The sequence below is a fragment of the Lutra lutra genome, chromosome 18 (genome assembly GCF_902655055.1).
Source record: "Lutra lutra chromosome 18, mLutLut1.2, whole genome shotgun sequence".
NCBI lineage: Eukaryota > Metazoa > Chordata > Mammalia > Carnivora > Mustelidae > Lutra > Lutra lutra.
In genome coordinates, this window is record NC_062295.1 from 2,327,803 (window position 1) to 2,344,269 (window position 16,467).

Consider the following 16,467-nt stretch of genomic DNA (forward strand, 5'->3'; position numbering starts at 1 on the left):
GTGCTTGGGAGCTGTAGGACCTGAGGCCATTCCCTTCTCCCTTGCTGCCCATCTGTAAGACGGGAGTAAGAAGCAGCTCCCCCCAGTAGCCCTGACACGCTGGATGTCAGTGTCATCGTTGTAGAGGAAAGAGAACAGGCCCAGGGAGGCTGGGTTCCTGCTCCCGCATCCTGGCCGGATAGAGCGGGTATTTGAATCCAGTCGGAATTTGAATCCAGTGGCTGGCCTGGTAACCACAAGCCCACTCCGAGGCCCTCGAGGAGACCAGGGAGCTGGTGCTTGCCTTTACGGGATGGAGCAGGTGGCCTGGCAGGAAGCCCTCCCCGGGGAGTCTGCAGAGATTGTCGCAGCTGTTCTGGGCTCTCCTGGGGTGGCTGGGCCCAGGGGCCTGGGGCCCCTCCCAGCAGCCAGTAAAAGGTCCAGCCCTCAGGACTCTGGCTCATAGCTCTATGCCAGGCAGGGGAAGCAGTGGGCACATGGGGGTGCCTCACCGGGGGCACCGGGCTGAGGGGACCTAGTGGGAACAGAGGGGGCCGTGGGAGTGTGGTCCTGGGGTGCAGCCTGGGATGTGGGTGGGAGGGCATGGACAGGCACGTCTCCGTGCTGGGGGGCATCTGCTCAAAGCCCTGCTGTCCCATGTGGCTAGAGGTAGCCCCTGCATGTGCCATGGTCTTGGGAGCCCTGCAGCAGGCCGACTCCCCACCGTAGCCCCTGTCTAGGCCCTCACCCCGTCAGGCAGCCCCACCTGATAGGCCGCCCTCCTTAGCCAGAGGTGCCAGGAGGGGCTGGCTGGGCATGGGCCAGACCCTCAGACAGACAGGGTGTGGAACCTTCTGGACAAGGGCCCAGAGGGGCTGAGTCACTGCTGTCCCCAGCCAGCTCAGAGGTGGGGGTTCACTCCTGGCACTTCCAGGCCTGCCTCTTCTGTCTTCCCGTACTTGGCTCCCCACCAAGCCCCCCACCTGGCCTGGGCTCCAGGCTCTTCGGCCACCCTAGAGACAGAGTGCTTCCTATCTCCACTGCCCCCTAGGCAGTGCCCCTCCCAACAGTCCCCCGGCCTTGGAGTCACTGCTGCTAGAGCTGAGCAGGAGACCGAGGTGACACGGAGAGGGCCTCCTGTGGCAGGTGGACTCCCACCAAGCCTTCAGGCAACAGCAGTGGTCCCTCGACAGGCTCCCTCTGTGTCACCACTTCTTATGGAAGGGGGTGGGGGCAGCTCCTGCTTTGGTCCCGGAGTCTCCGGGCTTAGACGAGCTAATTGCCCGGCTCTTCCTGGACAGCCTCATTGTCAGACCCAGTGTCCTGCACTGCTGCTTCTCCACGTGCCTCTGGGACACTGTGGCCTCTGCCCCCCGCTCTCCGTGCAACACAATAACTCCTTCAGGCTCTGCTGCCAGCCACCCCCCCACCATTTCTGGGCCTGGCTTTCTCTCCTCTCTCCAGCTGTGTTTGGGCTGGGCCTGGGGTGCCTGCCTGCCCTTTGCCAGCTGCGGGGAGGGAATCTGAGCCCCCGAGGCCTGGCGCCAGGGCCCCAATCCTGACAGGGGTGGAGTGAGCCTCGGGGCCAGGTGGGGGCCTGTCCTGGCTGTCATCACTCGTGATGGATGAGGGGTGGGGCAGGGAGAAGGCCGGGCTCTGGAGTCCTGCCACGGAGAGAGGTGGGGGGCTGGCCCTCTGGGGTCTGCCAACGGAGCCTTTGCCCCTCACAGCTGGGGGGCCTGGGTGAGAGACCCCACCCAGGAGAGGTGCTTAAAGGCCCAAAGGGTGTGTGCCCTCCCACTCCACTCGGCATCATGGGCACCTGGGCCTTCCCCGCAGCCCTTCTGCTCTGCCTGGCTTCGGAAAGCCTACAAGGCGGTGAGGGCAGGAGGCAGGCAGCTGAGGTTGGGGCTGGGAGGGCTAGGGACAGCACTGGGCCAATGCTGGGGCTCCGGGTGTGTGAGGTCTGGGGGGCAGGATTATGGGGGGTTCAGGGATAGATGCCCGGGTCCTTCTCCCTCTCCATCTCTGGGGTCCCCATCCTGAGTCTGCGCCTCCTTGCTCCCCAGGACTACCTCCATTGTCTCCGGGCCCAGGGAAAGGTAAGTGGTCCCCGTTGTCACTGGGGTCAAGGGAGAGAGCCTGGTTTCTCCCCTGCGGGTCTGGGAGATCTCTGGAAGAGAGCCCCAGATGTTCCCTACCTAGTTCTGGGATCCCGATGTGGGGCCCAGGAGAGCACAGGGTCCCTTCCTGTCTTCATGGCAGACACTCTTGTCCGTGGTTAGCTCGAGTGTGGGGAGCAAAGACACCCCACACCTTTGGAACCAGGGTGAGGTATGGCAGCACGTCAACGGCAGGCATGAGACATCTCAGAGGAGGGGCTTGGAACTGGGTCTCCAAGGGGGTCAAGCTAGAACAGGGAAGAATAAGGACATCTTGGCAGTGAGAAGGGGCAAAGGCTGGGAGGTAGGGCGGAGGTGAGAAGACAAGGCCGGTGGCCAAGGGGCTGGGCAGGTAGGGGCAGAGTGTCACAGAAGAGTCTTCAATCCAGGGATCTGTGGGGTCCTCAGGGTGGGAGAAGTGGTTCCATCCTGAGACCTGATGCACCAAAGCTGCAAGAGAGAAAGATGAGGGGGTGGGGCACCAGGAAGGGAGAGTCCAGAGACTCTCCAGAGTAAGAATGGAGCTGGGAGGGGGTTGGTGGTCATGCCCCTGCAGAAGGAGCAGGGGGATCTGCCCCCAGGGGTCCAGCCCGAACACCTCCCCCAAGGCCCCTGCCTCTAGGCTGCTCACCTGGTGCTGTCCTCACCCCTCCTGTGACCGGAGAGGAAATTGAGGCCCAAAGGGGGTTACATTCTTGCTTGCACAGCAGAAGGGGTAGCATTCAGGTTCAGCCCTTTGCATCCTCCTAAGTTAACCCCCTTCTCCGCAACCCATAGGCTTCGGGAGCCCCAATGGCTACAGATCAGGTAAAGCTCATTCCTCCGAATGAGGGTGAGGAACCCCAGCTCCCAGCCCCTCCCGGCCCTTCAGGTTCAACTTCCTGTCTTCATCCCCTCCCCCCCAGGCTACGGCTCCCCCAGTGGCCTGGGAGCAGGTGAGAAATGGACAAATGGGATCTGGGGGTTGGGAGAAGAAGCCACCTCAAAAATATGTGGGGACAGTGCTGATCCCACCCCGCCTCCGTCCCCAGAGAAGTGAACTGTGACCCCTTCAGGCTGGTCTCCTTATCCTCTTGTACACACTCCCCTCCCACGTAGGAATCCGGCAAGACTGCTCTGATGTCATCTCACCTGTGTGCCCCACCCCGGACACCCCCAACTCTTTCCTGTCTCTGTTGTCTGTGCTGCCCCCACTGAGCCCCATGCAGTGCGGACAAGTCTGGCTCACTGCATGTCCCCTGGGCTGACTGAGAGTGGGCTCCAAGGCCCCCTTCCCCGTTCACCAACGGGGCTCTCCACCTCTGGGATGGGCAGATGGGAGCTGAATTCCCATAGGCCTGCTGCTCAGAAGAGGGTCCTGGGCCCTTCACCTAGTCCCTGGATCTCCCCTGGCTTCTGAGGGAAACCTGCCCAGCCCCAGCTCTGTCCCCCCACCTTTCTCTCACACCCTTTATCTCCATTTGTCCCCCCAGGATTTGGGAACGGGAATGGGCTGGGAGCCCAGCCAGGTGAGATTGGCGGGTTCTGGGGGTTGGTTAGGTTGGTTCTATCTGCCTCCCTCCCAGGCCTTAGAGGGAAGGATCAGGATTTTTCAATGATTGAGGCAGGCAGACAGGGAGCCTTCCAGTTTGCCATTTCTGGTGTGGTCCAAGGTCCTGTACCCCCACCCTATCGAGGACTCCAAACCTCCCTTGTTCATCCCTCCCTCTCCCTATGGGTCCTCCAGCTCTGACTGGCTACAGAACGGGTAGAGGTGGGCGCAGGGTCATTGGGAGCTGGGGGCAGGATTCTAGGTATTCCAGAAATGGGATTTGAGACCCTCACTTGAGCCCCATCTCCCTCTCAGGCACAGGAGGGGGTGTGAAACCCCAGAAGCCAGGTGAGCCCCCACCCTGTTTCTCCCCATCTCTGTCTTGCCTCCCCACTCCCTGTTATTCCTTTATTCCCCCCTGACCCCCGCTTGCCCTATTCCCCAGGGTTTGGAAATGGGCTGGCAATGGGGACCTTCCCAGGTGCTGTCGCCCAGCCAGGTAAGGTGGGAGAAGAGCTGAAGGCTGATAAGGCTGGGTGGGCACGGGGAGGGTCTTTCCCAGGCTCCCCCAGGGCAGAACTGCTGACTCGTTGGGGGAGGTAGAAGAAGGGTACCCCTCTTTCACCCTCATCTCAGCTGGGACCCCAGAAGCCCTGTGCCTCGCCTCTCATCATGGCCTTGGAGCCACAGGAAGGGGCTGGGCCCCTGGGACTCCCTCATCCACCACATCTCTCCCCCCAGGTTTTGGAGGGGGTGTGAGACCCCAGAAGCCAGGTGAGATGCCCCATCCACGCCCATCCCTCTCTCCACCTTGCCTTCCGTCTGGCTCCCTGTGAAGCCCAGCCCCCTCCCTCTTGCTTACTCCCTCTGGCTCTGTCTCCCCAGTATATGGAAATGGACTGGGAGCCAGTTCCTTCCCAGGGCTGGGAGCCCAGCCAGGTGAGGACACCTGGAGCCTGAGCCTGGGGAGGGAAAAGCGGGAGGAGGTGTAGAGTTGGAACAAGGATGAAGTAGGGGAGAAAGTTGGGGGTGGGGCCGTGGGGAGGTTGGGAAGCCTCTTGGTCTCTCCCCAGGCCTGGGAGGGGGAATGGATCCTCAGAAGCCAGGTGAGGGGAGAGCAGCCCTCTCTCTATTGTCCCCTCCTTGGGCACGTGTTACCCCCCTAAGGGACTCCTCTCTTCATTGGGCTGCTGCTGTCATTTCTACGGCCTGAGCGTGGTCTCAGAACGGTCTTCCCGATTTCCAAGTCCTTCTCTGGGCATGCTTCCTGCAAAGAGCAGTTGAGGGACACAGAAGTCCTGGGTGAGGGCGGCATAGGTCAGGGGAGCCCCCCAGAGCAGCCACACTGGCCCAGCTCCAGCCCCGCCCTCCCTCTCTCCACAGGCCCTGTGGCTCAGAATGGTGGCCAGGCACCAGGTAACGGGGTGGGGGCCGGGGGGCAGAGGCGTGAGTGTGGGACTTCAAGGGAGCTCCGGGCTCTCTCACCTGGTCCCTGACCCTTTCTCAGGAGTTGGAGGGGGCGTGAAACCTCAAAAGCCAGGTGCACTGCCTGCTGTCCCTGTGTCTCTGTCCTCTTCCGCCTGGCCTTTGGGCCTCCCCTTACTCCCTCTTGCTGTCTTCCCAGGACTCGGCAATGGGAATGGGATGGGACTCGGAGCCCAGCCAGGTAAGGGCATCTGGGCCAAGCTGGGGTTCTGGGGAGGAGCTAGGGAGGTCAGTGACTGGAGGGCAGAAAACTGACTCCTTGGGGGAGAACAGGATGGGATGACGTCCACATGTGGCTCCATGGCTCTGGGTGTTGCCCTAGTCCCTAACTCTCCTCCCCGAGCCCACTCCTCACACTGCTTTTCCTCTCTAGGCTGCAGCTGGCAATCGCCAGGGGCCTGGCCAGGCTGGGGCAGCTTGGGGCAGGGGCACAAGGCTGGAGCGGTCAAGGTCCCGGCCACGCCTTGAGTGCAAGCACAGGGTCTCTTAGGGGCTCCTTCATTCCACCAGCATTCAAGTGCCTGTCCTGGGCCAGCCAGCATGCCCAGTCCTGAGGGGCTTTAACCTTGCAAAGGCCCACACCCTTGGGGTTTTAAGCCAGAGAGAGCCACCCTTGGCTCCAGGGCTGGGTGGGAGGACTGAAGGAGACTGAGCTCGGAAGCATGGTGGCGGGAGGTGAGGGCCAGAGGGCAGCTGTGGGGACAGGTCTGAGGGGTGGGTCCCTTGCAGCCTGCCTTCCCAGCCCCTCTCCCGTCACAGGCTCCACGGCCCCCTCCCTGACTCCGGTAGCCAGGCTGAGCTGAGGAATGTGTGAGGGGAGGAGGGAATCCGTGCAGCAGGGTGGGGGGCCCGGGGGTCTGTTTCAACACCATCCCACTTTCCATGTCACCCCTCCTCCCAGCAGATGTCCAGCTCATAATCGCTTTGGACCAGGGGTAGCAAGGGGATGGGGTTGAAGCTGGGACCCAGGGCTGGGCTTCTGGGTCCCTCACCTGCTAGTCTCTCCCCCAGGCTTTGGAGGCGAAATAAAACCCCAGAAGCCAGGTGAGCCCTGTTCTTTGTCTCCCTGTCAGTATCTCTTTGTCTGTGCTCCCAAGCCCCAGATCCCCCGTATTCCCTCTTGCTCTGTCTCCCCAGGATTCGGGAATGGGAACGGGCTGGGAGGTGGCGCCTTCCCGGGAGTAGGAGCCCAACCAGGTGAGGCTCTGAGGCTCTAGGAGCGTAGGGGTCACTGGGGGTGCCCAGGCCTAGTTAGGACTGAGGGAGCAGGAGGGGCTGGGGGGGACACACAGACAGCCTCCTGGCCTTCCCTCTGCCTGGGAGCCACGTGAGACCCACTGTCCACCACTGCCTCTCCCTCCTGGTGTGAGCAACACTGGTTCAGCAGCCCACCAGGGGCTGGCCAGGTGGGAGACAGGTCCCTCCTGGAGGTTGGGGTGCGCTGGGACAGCTGGACAGGAAGGGAGTGTGAGCACAAGTGGGGAGCTGGGAGCATCTAGGGAAGGGGTGGCAGAGGCCAGGGGGAAGACCGCTGGCTGGGGCCCACTGAATCGGTGGGTGCTTGAGCTGCGGCCTCTAAGAGAGATTGGAGAGGGCAGAGGCTCTGGAAACAGCTCAGAGGCCACGGTGGCAGGAGCAAGAAAGGAGCTGGTGCTTGGGGAGGCGGAGCCGGGTCACCCAGTCTGCTGGTCTCCCCCACTGGCTGATGCGTGTGGTGGCAGTGACAGCCGTCCAGGAGGGACCCAGGCAGTGGGGATGATGTTCAGGTTTCCCAGGGAGTTGGGCCCCAGGGGGAGAGTAGGGGCTCCACTGGGTGGGGTGGCCGTCATCGGATTCCAGGGGGAACCTCAGAGGGAGGCTGGCCCCAGAGCCCCTCTTGCCTTCCAGCAGGTCCTGCAAGTCGAAACGGCTACAGACCAGGTAGGCACCTTCTAGGGCTCTGAGGACACCTGGAGATGGGGACAGGCTCTCATCTGCTCCCTGTCTCCACCAGGCTTTGGAGGGGGTATGAAGCCCCAGAAACCAGGTGAGCCTCACCCTGCCTATCCCTCTCCACCACCAAACCCTAAGCTCCCCTCTCCCATTCACACAGCCCCCTCTGTCCCTCAGGACTCGGGAATGGCAACGGCTTGGGAGCCCAGCCAGGTGAGACTGCTGGGGTCTGGGGGTCAGCATCTGGGCACACTTTCCCACCTCCCTCCAGGCCTGGCAGGGGCAGAATTGGTAAATAATGGGGTGGGGGTTGCTGAGCACAAGCTTCCAGGATTCCAGCTTTCAGGCTTGGCTCTGAAGGGAGCACCTTCACCTCTACGTCAGCTTGACCCCACGTCTCCCCTCACCCTTCCTCTTCCCACAGGCCTAGTGACCCAGAACGGATACGGAGCAGGTAGAAGCAGGGTGGGGAGGACCCTGGGGAGGCCTTGAGATGGGGCTTCTGGGCCCTTCACCTGCTCCCGTGTCTTCTCCAGGCTTTGGGGGGGGCATGAAGCCCCAGAAACCAGGTGAGTCTGGCCCAGTCTTGTCTGTGTCCATGGGCCCCCTGAAGCCAGAGCACCCCCTCCTCAGGCTCCTTGTCGCTCTCTAGGATCTGGGACCCGCTGGGAGGCATGGCTATCTCAGGGGCCTGGGCCCAGGCTTCTCTCAGGGAGAGAGGAAGGCGGAGGCCTGGCTTCCACGTGGTGGGGAGATGGGAGCTTAGCCTGTGGCCCAGGAGGCCGGGGGAGGGAGGAGGTGACCTTTCCCTTGTACCGCAGCCTCTTTGCCCCACACTCCCATGCTGAGGGCTCTGTCCTGCCTCCTCCTGAACCCCTCCAAAACCAGCCCTTCCTGTCCACCCCCGTTTTTCCTCCCCTGGATATGGTAACAGAAATGGCCTAGGAGGGGTGCCTGGGTGGCTCAGTGGGTTAAGCCTCTGCCTTTGGCTCAGGTCATGATCTTAGGGTCCTGGGATGGAGCCCACATCGCATCAGGCTCTCTGCTCAGCAGGGAGCCTGCTTCCCTCTCTCTCTGCCTACTTGTGATCTCTGTCTGTCAAATGAATGGAATCTTTAAAAAAAGAAAAAAAAAAAAAAAAGGACCAGGAACCCAGCCGTGACAGGTCCCGAGGAGTTGGGAGAAACTGGGGGCACAGGGGACCCTGAGGAGAGGTCTGGTGGGTGGACATCAGCCTCCACCTCCCCAAGCCTGAGGTTGGAGGTAAAACCCAGAAGCCCGGTGAACCTCACCCCTGTCTGTCTCTCTCCACCTCCCGCAAAGCCCGAGCCTTCCTGCCCCCATTCACACCCTATCTATCTGTCCCTCCCAGGATTCAGGAATGGCAATGGGCTGGGAGGCCAGCCAGGTGAGACTGGTGGGGTCTGGGGGGTACAAGTCTGGGTGTCCTCTCCTGCTTCCCTGGCGGCCTTGCAGGAGGACGGGTTAGCCTAGGAGCAGCTGGGCCTCCAGGACGCCCGGTTCTGGCTGGGCTTTGAAGGGGGACCACTGGCGGTTCCCCCACCTTAGCCAGCCCCAACCCCCTGCTCATCCCTCCTCCCCGCATGGGCCCTCCAGCTCCCAGAGGCTGCGGAGCAGGTACTGAGGGGAGAAGAGAGGAGGGCCTGGCGGGGAGCACTGGTCCTCACCCAGGCCCTGTTGGGGGCGGGGGTTCCTGCCAGACTAGGTGAGGACGGGGCTGGCGATTACATGGAAGTGGCAGGAGGCCCAGGAGGCCTGGGTTTCCAGCTCCCCCCGACCCACCCCGGCCCCCGTACCTGAGCCTCTCCATCTCCACAGGCCCTGCGGTTCCCGTGGGCTACGGACCAGGTAGGGAAGCAGGCGCTGGGGCCAGACCCCGGGGTTCTGGAGAGGCCCAGAGAAGGGGAGTAGGTCACTAACCTGTTCCCATCTCTTCTTCAGGCATCGGTGAGGGCGGGAAGCTGCAGAAGCTAGGTAAGGCTTTCCTCCCTGTGAGTCCTGCGAGACGGGGACTTCTAATACGGTAGAACTATTTGGTCTCCCAGTCCCGGCACAGAGCCCCTCAAAGCCTAGGAATTTCCTAAGTGCGGAGACCGGTAGAGTGTCTTTTGTTATGTTAATGGTGACTTTTGGAGAGCCCCGTGTCATCTAAGGTTGGGGCTGCTTGCTAGGGGCACCCAACTTGGGATTGGAGGGTTGGAACTTTTAGTCCCTCCCTTTGACCTCTGGAGATGGAAAGGGTCTTCAGCCACGCCTGTGTGAGGGAGCCTCCTGAAACCCCAAAAGGGCCAGTCAGGGAGAGCTTCTGGGGTGGCGGGTGACCCCTTGGAGGCCCGGGGAGTGCAGAGGCCCCTCCACCCTTCCCACACACCTGGCCTCCGTATCCTCCATCTGCTGGCCTTTATAAAGAGCCTGGATTCTAGTAAGGAAACTTTTCCTGAGTTCTGTGAGCTGCTCCAGCGAATCGGTCCCACGCAAGGAGCTGGGTTCCTAGCCAAAGGGTCAGACGTACCGCTGGCAACCTGGGCTGAGGGTGCTTGAAATGAGGGGGTGGGGGACTGAGCCCTTCACCTGTGGGGTCTGAGGCTGTCTGCAGGTGGCTGGTGTCAGGGTTGAGGCATGTTGTCAGACACCCAGCTGGTGTTGGGAGAATTGCTTGGTGCTGTGGGGAAGTTCCAGAATTGGGATCAGCTTCAGAATCAGGCCCCCACTGCTCTCTAACCCCAGAAACTGTCTATTCCTCCACTGCTTTCCCCCTTCCCAATCCACACACCCTGTCTCCCAGTTTACAGGAATGGGCTGGGAGCCGGAGTCTTCCCAGGCCAAGGGGCCCAGCCAGGTGAGGGAGGAAGTGGGGCGGTGCGGGGGGGGGGGGGGGGGGGGCAGGGCCCCAGGGGGCGCAGAGTTGGGTCCTGGGAAGAGAAGGGGCAGGGTGGCATCCAGCTATCACTCAGCCTGTTTCTGTCTCTCCCCAGCCCTGGGAAGGGGCATGCGCCCTCTAAAGTCAGGTGAGCCCATTCCCGGCCCTCCCCCACCTGGCCCTGCGGTTGCTGCTGCCCGAGCCCCTCACACCTGTTTTTCTCCCCAGGCTTTACTCCGGGACTGCGGCGCCCAGCAGGTGAGTGTGGCCCCGGCTTCAGAAGTGGGGGACTGGGCTCTTTCTTGGGAGCTTGAGGTCTGGAGTCTGAGGGGGCCTGTCTCTCCTGCAGTTCTGGGAGGGGGTATGAAACCTCAAAAGCCAGGCAAGTGAGAGACGCCCCTCCACCCCGTCTCTATCCTGCACCTCCACCTGCCTCCTTCCAGAACCCTCCCCGCTAAATTACTACCCCTCACATCCCTGCTTTTTCTCTCCAGGATATGGCAACGGAAATGGGGTGGGGGCCCAGCCAGGTGAGGCTCCTGGGGCAGGGCTGGGGGTGAAGGGAGATGCACCAGGAGAAAGGCAGGAGGGATGTTGCTGGAACACAGAGGGTCTAGGTGGGCCAAGAGCAGGAGCCATGTTAGGTGGCTGGGTCCCCTTGTACCCCAGGTACCACGGGAGTGGGGCTTTCTCTGGCCTAGCCATGGCCTCCCTCGGAAGCTGTGTCTGCCCTGGAAGTCATTATGGGCTGGTGGCTTGGCCAGGCTGAGGCCGGGAGACTGGCCTGGGGCAGGTGCTAGCCTGGGTTCACTGCCCTCCCCCTTCCTTCCCCATCTAGGTCCCTGCCATGGGAGGGTCCCTCCACTCCTTCTCCCCAGGCCTCCCACTTTGGGGGTCCCTTCTGATAAAGAGGGTGGCGGCTGGGGCCCCAAATCCCAGCCCTCTCCCCCAGGGCAGAATGGCAATTTCTCAGGTCAGTGTGGAGTAGGGGGCCGGGGATGGGGCACCAGGGGATCCCTGGTCCCAGGAGGGGCTGGGTCTAGCTGGGCCATTATGGCAGCTGCTCCCGCCCAGGGGCAGGCTGTAGCATTCCCAGCCCTCCCCGCCCTAAGCTCACTTCTGTCCCGCGGCTTTCTTCCTAGCACCGACTCCAGCCATCCAGTGGGGGCTGAAACCTCAGAAAGCAGGTGTGACTCTGTCTGCCCCCTGTCCCTAGCCCAGATCAGGGTCACTCCTCCGTCATCCTTGGGCCCCAGTCTGCCGCAGCTGTCCAGGCTCCTAAGGCCAGGAAGTCCCTCCCTGAGTCTACCCGTAGTCTCTCTTGTTGCTTTCTAAGCCCATTTCTTCTAGTTCTGTTCCCTGTCGATAGGGAGTATCCCTTCTTCCTCCTCAGAGCCCTTAAGGTCCATATTTGGCCCCATTCTCCTCACAGGATACCAGCCCCTGAATGGCTATGGACTGGGAACAGAACTGGGTGAGGAGGCACTTCCCCTTCCCTCCTCTCCTGGCCCCTAGCTCAGGAAGAGGGGAGTCAGAGGCTTTATCTCTCTCTGACTCCTCCATCTCTGCCCCCATTTGCTTTCTCTCAGGCTTTGGTGGTGGCCTCAAGCCTCAGAAAGTTGGTGAGCCCCCTGGGCCCCCAAGGGTACAAGCTGATATCTTCCCTGTGGCAAGCCCTTTTGTCCTTGTGTCTTGCCCTGGCTGGCTCTCTCCTTGAACCAGCACACATCCCGTCTGCAGCAGGCCATAATGCCAGCCAGAGATAAGCCAGAGACAGGACAGAGACAGGAGTCTGCTGAGGGTCAAGTGCACACCGAGGTACAGTCTTGGGTGCAAAGGGAAGCTGGCCAGAGGGAGGCCAGGAGAGGCTTCCAGAAGGTGGAACAACAGAGTTTGCACAGGGTTGGTTGGCTGAGCATGGGGACCGTGTGTGTGTGTGTGTGAGGCCCTCTCTGGCTTGCCTCCGAGTCAGTCTCTGTCTATCTGCTGCCTCCTGTCTCTCCACGAGCTGGTCACCCTGAGCCCCACCCCCCACTCACCCAGCCTTTCTCCCACTGCTGTCTTGCAGGTTTTGCTTATGGGAATGGTCTGGGAGCTGGGGTCTTCCCTGAGGCCCACCTGCAGCCAGGTGCCTGGGAGTGCTGGGGTGGGCTGGGGGGCCCTGGACTGAAGGGTTCCTCCTGTCTCTGACCTTCTCCTCCCTCCTCCAGACTTTCCCGGGGTCAGTGGCTTTAGGAATGGTGAGTCAGGGACAGAGGACAGAGTACAGGGGCTGGGGGCGGGGGAGGGACATCCTGGGGCTGGGCAGGAATCACTTGGATTTCTTGCAGGGTATGGGGAGGAAGCACCAGTGTACCCCAAAGCAGTAGTTCCAGGCTCTGAAGGAAATGGTAGGAAATGAGTGTTTAGGGGGTGAACCCTGGTAAGGGATGCGGGGACCAAGCCAAGTGGGCAGGGACCTGAAACCCCAGGGGGCTTGTGGGTTCCTGGATGTCTGGCGCTGGTGGGCAGGGGTGCCCACAGTAGCTCTCCTTCTGCAGGTCAGGCCAGGGCCCTAAGGGGCTCTTCTTGGCCCTCCGTGCAGCCTTGGGGGCTTGCCTTGAAGCCTGGACATGGGCCTGGAGGCACATACCCAGGGGTCAGGAGCCAGCCAGGTAAGGGGGGATGTGGACGAGCATGGTGGGGTTGTCAGGGCTGGCTGTAGGGAGCTGGGTCTTGGGCCAAGACGCACCCAGAGCTCTGCAGAGAAGGCGTGGGACAGGGACAAGAGGGATTAGGCAAGAATGATGGGGTTTGAGGAGACGGTTGGAGCTGGGGACCCTGAGCGTGAGCTTGGACACGAGACCAAGATGGGGAAGTGACAGACACCATGTGAGGGCCACTGGGGACTCAGTGCTCCCACCTTCTGTCCCTTCCCCCAGCGACCTATGGACAGCTAAGGCCAGAGCTGGGCCCTGGACCCTTTGGTGAGTGGCAGTTTCCCAGGGCCCGGGGTGAAGCTGGGGAGGGCAGGGGGGGCTCTAAAGTTCCCTGGTGACCTGGTGCCCTGGCTGATCTGTGCCTTAGGCAGCCCTCCAGTGAAGAGAGACAGCAGTGGCCCACTGGGAAATGGCTATGGAGGTGAGAGGGGTCACGGTGGCCCTGTCCCCCACTCGCCCTATCCACCACGGTTGCCCCTCCAGGCTGCAGTGGGGCTGTCCCAGCCCTTGGGAGGGAGAGGACACACTCAGGTCACCTGCAGGTATCTGCTGAGTGATCTTAGAGACCAGAGGTGGGAGACGGTGCAGGTCCCCTGGGAGGTGAGGAGGGATCCAGACCTCACCAGGGCCCTGCCTTTTCCCAGGCCACTGTCCTCTTGGGAAATGCTGAACACTGAGGCCCTTTCACTGCCCACCCTGAGAGCCTCTCTACCACAGCCGTGTGTTGGGCGAGGACGGCCAGATCCTGGGGCTTGGCTTCTGGCTGAGGGTCTCCTTCGGGCTAAGAGTATTAATAAAGGTGGCATGCTACCCTGTTGGCCTCTGTGTACTGTGCCGGGGCCGGGGTGGGGGCGTTGCTGGTTGGTGTGGGGGCAGTCCAGGCCACCACCTCATTCATCCGTTCCACAAATGGGACAGCACTTTGTCACAGTGTCGTGGGGGACACATCCAAGTTAGGGAGGGGACTGGTGCATTCTTTATGTCTACATTTATAACCAGCTTATTAGTTAGTTATTCAAGTAAAAATCTTTCTCTCTTAAGCCTTCCACTTGCTTCCCAATGTTATTGCACTGATCAATTTTATAATTTGATGTAAAACTCACTTTCACATTCTCTGAATCATGTTCAGTTAGATTATGGGTTTGAGGGGCACCTGGGTGGCTCAGTTGGTTAAAACCTCTGCCTTCAGCTCAGGTCATGATCCCTGGGTCCTGGGATGGAGCCTGCTCAGCAGGGAGCCTGCTTCCTTTCTCTCTGCCTGCCTCTCTGCCTACTTATGACTTCTGTCTGTCAAATAAATAAAATCTTAAAAAAAAATTATGAGTTTGATGGATCTGACTCCTCCCTGAATATTTAGCGTGCCTTACAAACCTGACTAGCTCAATTCCCTTAGACACTTCAATTACACGCAGAATCTCCTTGATCTGCAAATCCCACCAGTAACTTCTTCCTAAGCACTTAAGGGGCTCTTGGAAATGAATAAATCAGAACTTTAATATCTCAGATTACTGAACGCTTTCAAACGTCTTGAAAAGCCAGTTACTAATCCAGTATCCATATTAGTGCTAATGGATTGCTGCTTTTTCTTATCCTCTGATTACAAATTTGCTTGCCCAGAAATGCAGAAGCAAAGGACTCTTTTTACCTGGGTCCAGAACGGAAGTTGTACAATTGGCGATTGACCTACCACTCTGAACTTTTCCTCAGAGACAGGCCAGTCCCACTCAGCCACTCAACCGACTGAGCCACCCAGGCGCCCGGTGGACTCTGCCTTTTTCACAGAACTTGGTTAAGCCTCTGCCTTTGACTCACGTCATGATCTAAAGGTCCTGGGACCCAGTTCCTGCTTAGCCAGGAGTCTGCTTCTCTCTCCTTGCTCCTCTCTCTCCAACGATGCATACGAGCTCTCTCTCCCTCGGATAAATAAAATCTCTAAAAAATATATCCACATAGTCTCATCTTCTTCTGCCCCAAGGTGGTAGAATAAATCACATCTTTTTACTGGTCTTAGAAAGAAAACCAGAAGACAAAAATGGAGCAACTTAGGCCAAGTCCCTCCATGGGAGGCTTGACACCTAACTTAATTGCGGTTCCTACCTCCCCCGGAAAGTGTCAACCTGTCAGTCAGTGATTTTCTGGTCAGCACCAATGAGTTAATGTCCCATGGGCCCTCACTATCCACCCCCACCCAAAGGAAGATGAGGTAATCCACCCAAGACAGGCCCCCCCCAGCAAGAGAAGGTGACTTTGCCTGGAACAATCTTTTTTGCTCTAACTTCCTTGCCCCCTCTCCTTCCTTCCTGTAAAAACCTTCCATGCTACACAACTCCTCCTTCTGTTTGGTGGATCAGATGCTGTCCGATTCTTGAATCACTGAAAGTCGATTAAATCTGCAAATTTACTCTATTGAATCTTTGTTAACACTGGAGAACAGGATTGTTCTCCAATCTCTGGGCATGGGGCCATCCAGCAGACTGTCTCAGTGAGGGCAATGGGTGATAGGCTTCCTAACCCACCTAGAAATGTTCTGTTATTTTAATAAAAGTTTCTATATTCTGATTTTATTTTTTTTTAAGATTTTATTTATTTATTTGATAGAGAAATCACAAGCAGGCAGAGCAGTAGGCAGAGAGAGGGGGAAGCAGGCTCCCTGCTGAGCATGACCCAAGCTGAAAGCAGAGGCTTAACGCACTGAGCCGCCCAGGCGCCCCTATGTTCTGATTTTAAAGAGAGTGATCATTCTCTCCTTTTTCCCGATTGTCACCCATCTGTCATTTATACCCTTTGTTAAGGATAAGGTAAATGCTCCATGTCATCAAATTCTGGTTTTGAATAATCTTTTCTTAAAGATAATTGAATGGGAATCTGCATAGGTCTTTTTATTATTATTATTTTTTTTTTAAAGATTTTGTTTATTTATTTGACAGAGAAAGACACAGGGAGAGAGGGATCACAGGTAGGGGGAGTGGAAGAGGGAGAAGCAGGCTTCCAGCTGATTAGGGAGCCCGATGCGGGATGGATCCCAGGACTCTGGGATCGTGACCCAAGCTGAACGCAGGCACTTAACGACTGAGCCACCCTGGCACCCCTCTGCATAGGTCTTTTTTTTTTTTTTTTTAAGATTTTATTTGTCAGAGAGAGTGAGCACAGGCAGAGTGGCAGGCAGAGGCAGAGGGAGAAGCAGGCTCCCTGCTGAGCAAGGAGCCCGATGTGGGACTCGATCCCAGGACGCTGAGATCATGACCTGAGCCGAAGGCAGCCGCTTAACCAACTGATCCACCCAGGCGTCCCTCTCTGCATAGGTCTTGACCCACTCCCAGGCGTCTCATTCTAGAGTCCCCCAAGGGCAAACCTCCTTTGTCGGCGCGCGGCTTCTGCAGCTGCACCCTAAGGCCAGGTGGGGGCGCCAAATGCACACGTGCAGCGCCCTGTCGCCGGGCTGGTGGGAGGTGTGGCCTGTGGGACTGCGGGGCTCCGTGATTGGTTGGGACTCTCACAGAGAGCGCTGCCGCCTCTGATTGGCCGCCCGGAGTAGCTCGTGCCCGCCGGCGGGACCCACGCGAGGCGGCCCGCGCGCCGGCCGGTGATTGGCCGGGTCGGTCCCTGCGCGCGCGCGGCGGTCCGTGGGAAGGACCGTCGAGGCCGGAGGCGGGCGCGGGGCCCTGGCGCAGGCAGCGGCGGCCAAGCTGGCGGCGCGGCTCCCCCGCTCCCGCTCGAACCCGCGGCTCGTCCGCGGCCGCGCCCACTCGCGGCTGGGCCGGGCCCGCGCGTCGTTGTCGCTGACCCCGCCGCTCGCGC

General features: G+C 59.8%; 1 protein-coding gene across 1 annotated transcript; it reads left to right on the forward strand.

Annotated features, from left to right (window-relative positions):
- Positions 1-1,484: 1,484 nt before the first annotated feature.
- On the forward strand, positions 1,485-13,459 carry GREP1 (glycine rich extracellular protein 1). Its single transcript, XM_047713584.1, has 35 exons — positions 1,485-1,857; positions 2,049-2,081; positions 2,919-2,948; positions 3,047-3,076; positions 3,614-3,649; positions 3,988-4,020; positions 4,118-4,171; positions 4,414-4,446; positions 4,558-4,611; positions 5,056-5,088; positions 5,180-5,338; positions 6,169-6,201; positions 6,295-6,354; positions 7,045-7,077; positions 7,151-7,183; positions 7,267-7,302; positions 7,514-7,543; positions 7,626-7,658; positions 8,462-8,497; positions 8,929-8,958; positions 9,052-9,084; positions 9,896-9,949; positions 10,086-10,118; positions 10,199-10,228; positions 10,465-10,500; positions 11,113-11,157; positions 11,403-11,444; positions 11,560-11,592; positions 12,039-12,098; positions 12,181-12,210; positions 12,301-12,360; positions 12,511-12,624; positions 12,892-12,936; positions 13,037-13,090; positions 13,314-13,459. The coding sequence occupies exons 1-35, from the start codon at positions 1,605-1,607 to the stop codon at positions 13,337-13,339; spliced, it is 1,767 nt and encodes a 588-aa protein (XP_047569540.1). The 5' UTR covers positions 1,485-1,604; the 3' UTR covers positions 13,340-13,459.
- The last annotated feature ends 3,008 nt before the right edge of the window (positions 13,460-16,467 follow it).

Excerpts from the sequence above, each read along its gene's own strand:
- GREP1 (XM_047713584.1), top strand. The coding sequence starts at position 1,605 with ATGAGGGGTGGGGCAGGGAGAAGGCCGGGCTCTGGAGTCCTGCCACGG. Across the intron at positions 5,089-5,179 it reads GAATGGTGGCCAGGCACCAG|GAGTTGGAGGGGGCGTGAAA; the intron begins GTAACGGGGTGG and ends ACCCTTTCTCAG. Across the intron at positions 6,202-6,294 it reads AATAAAACCCCAGAAGCCAG|GATTCGGGAATGGGAACGGG; the intron begins GTGAGCCCTGTT and ends CTGTCTCCCCAG.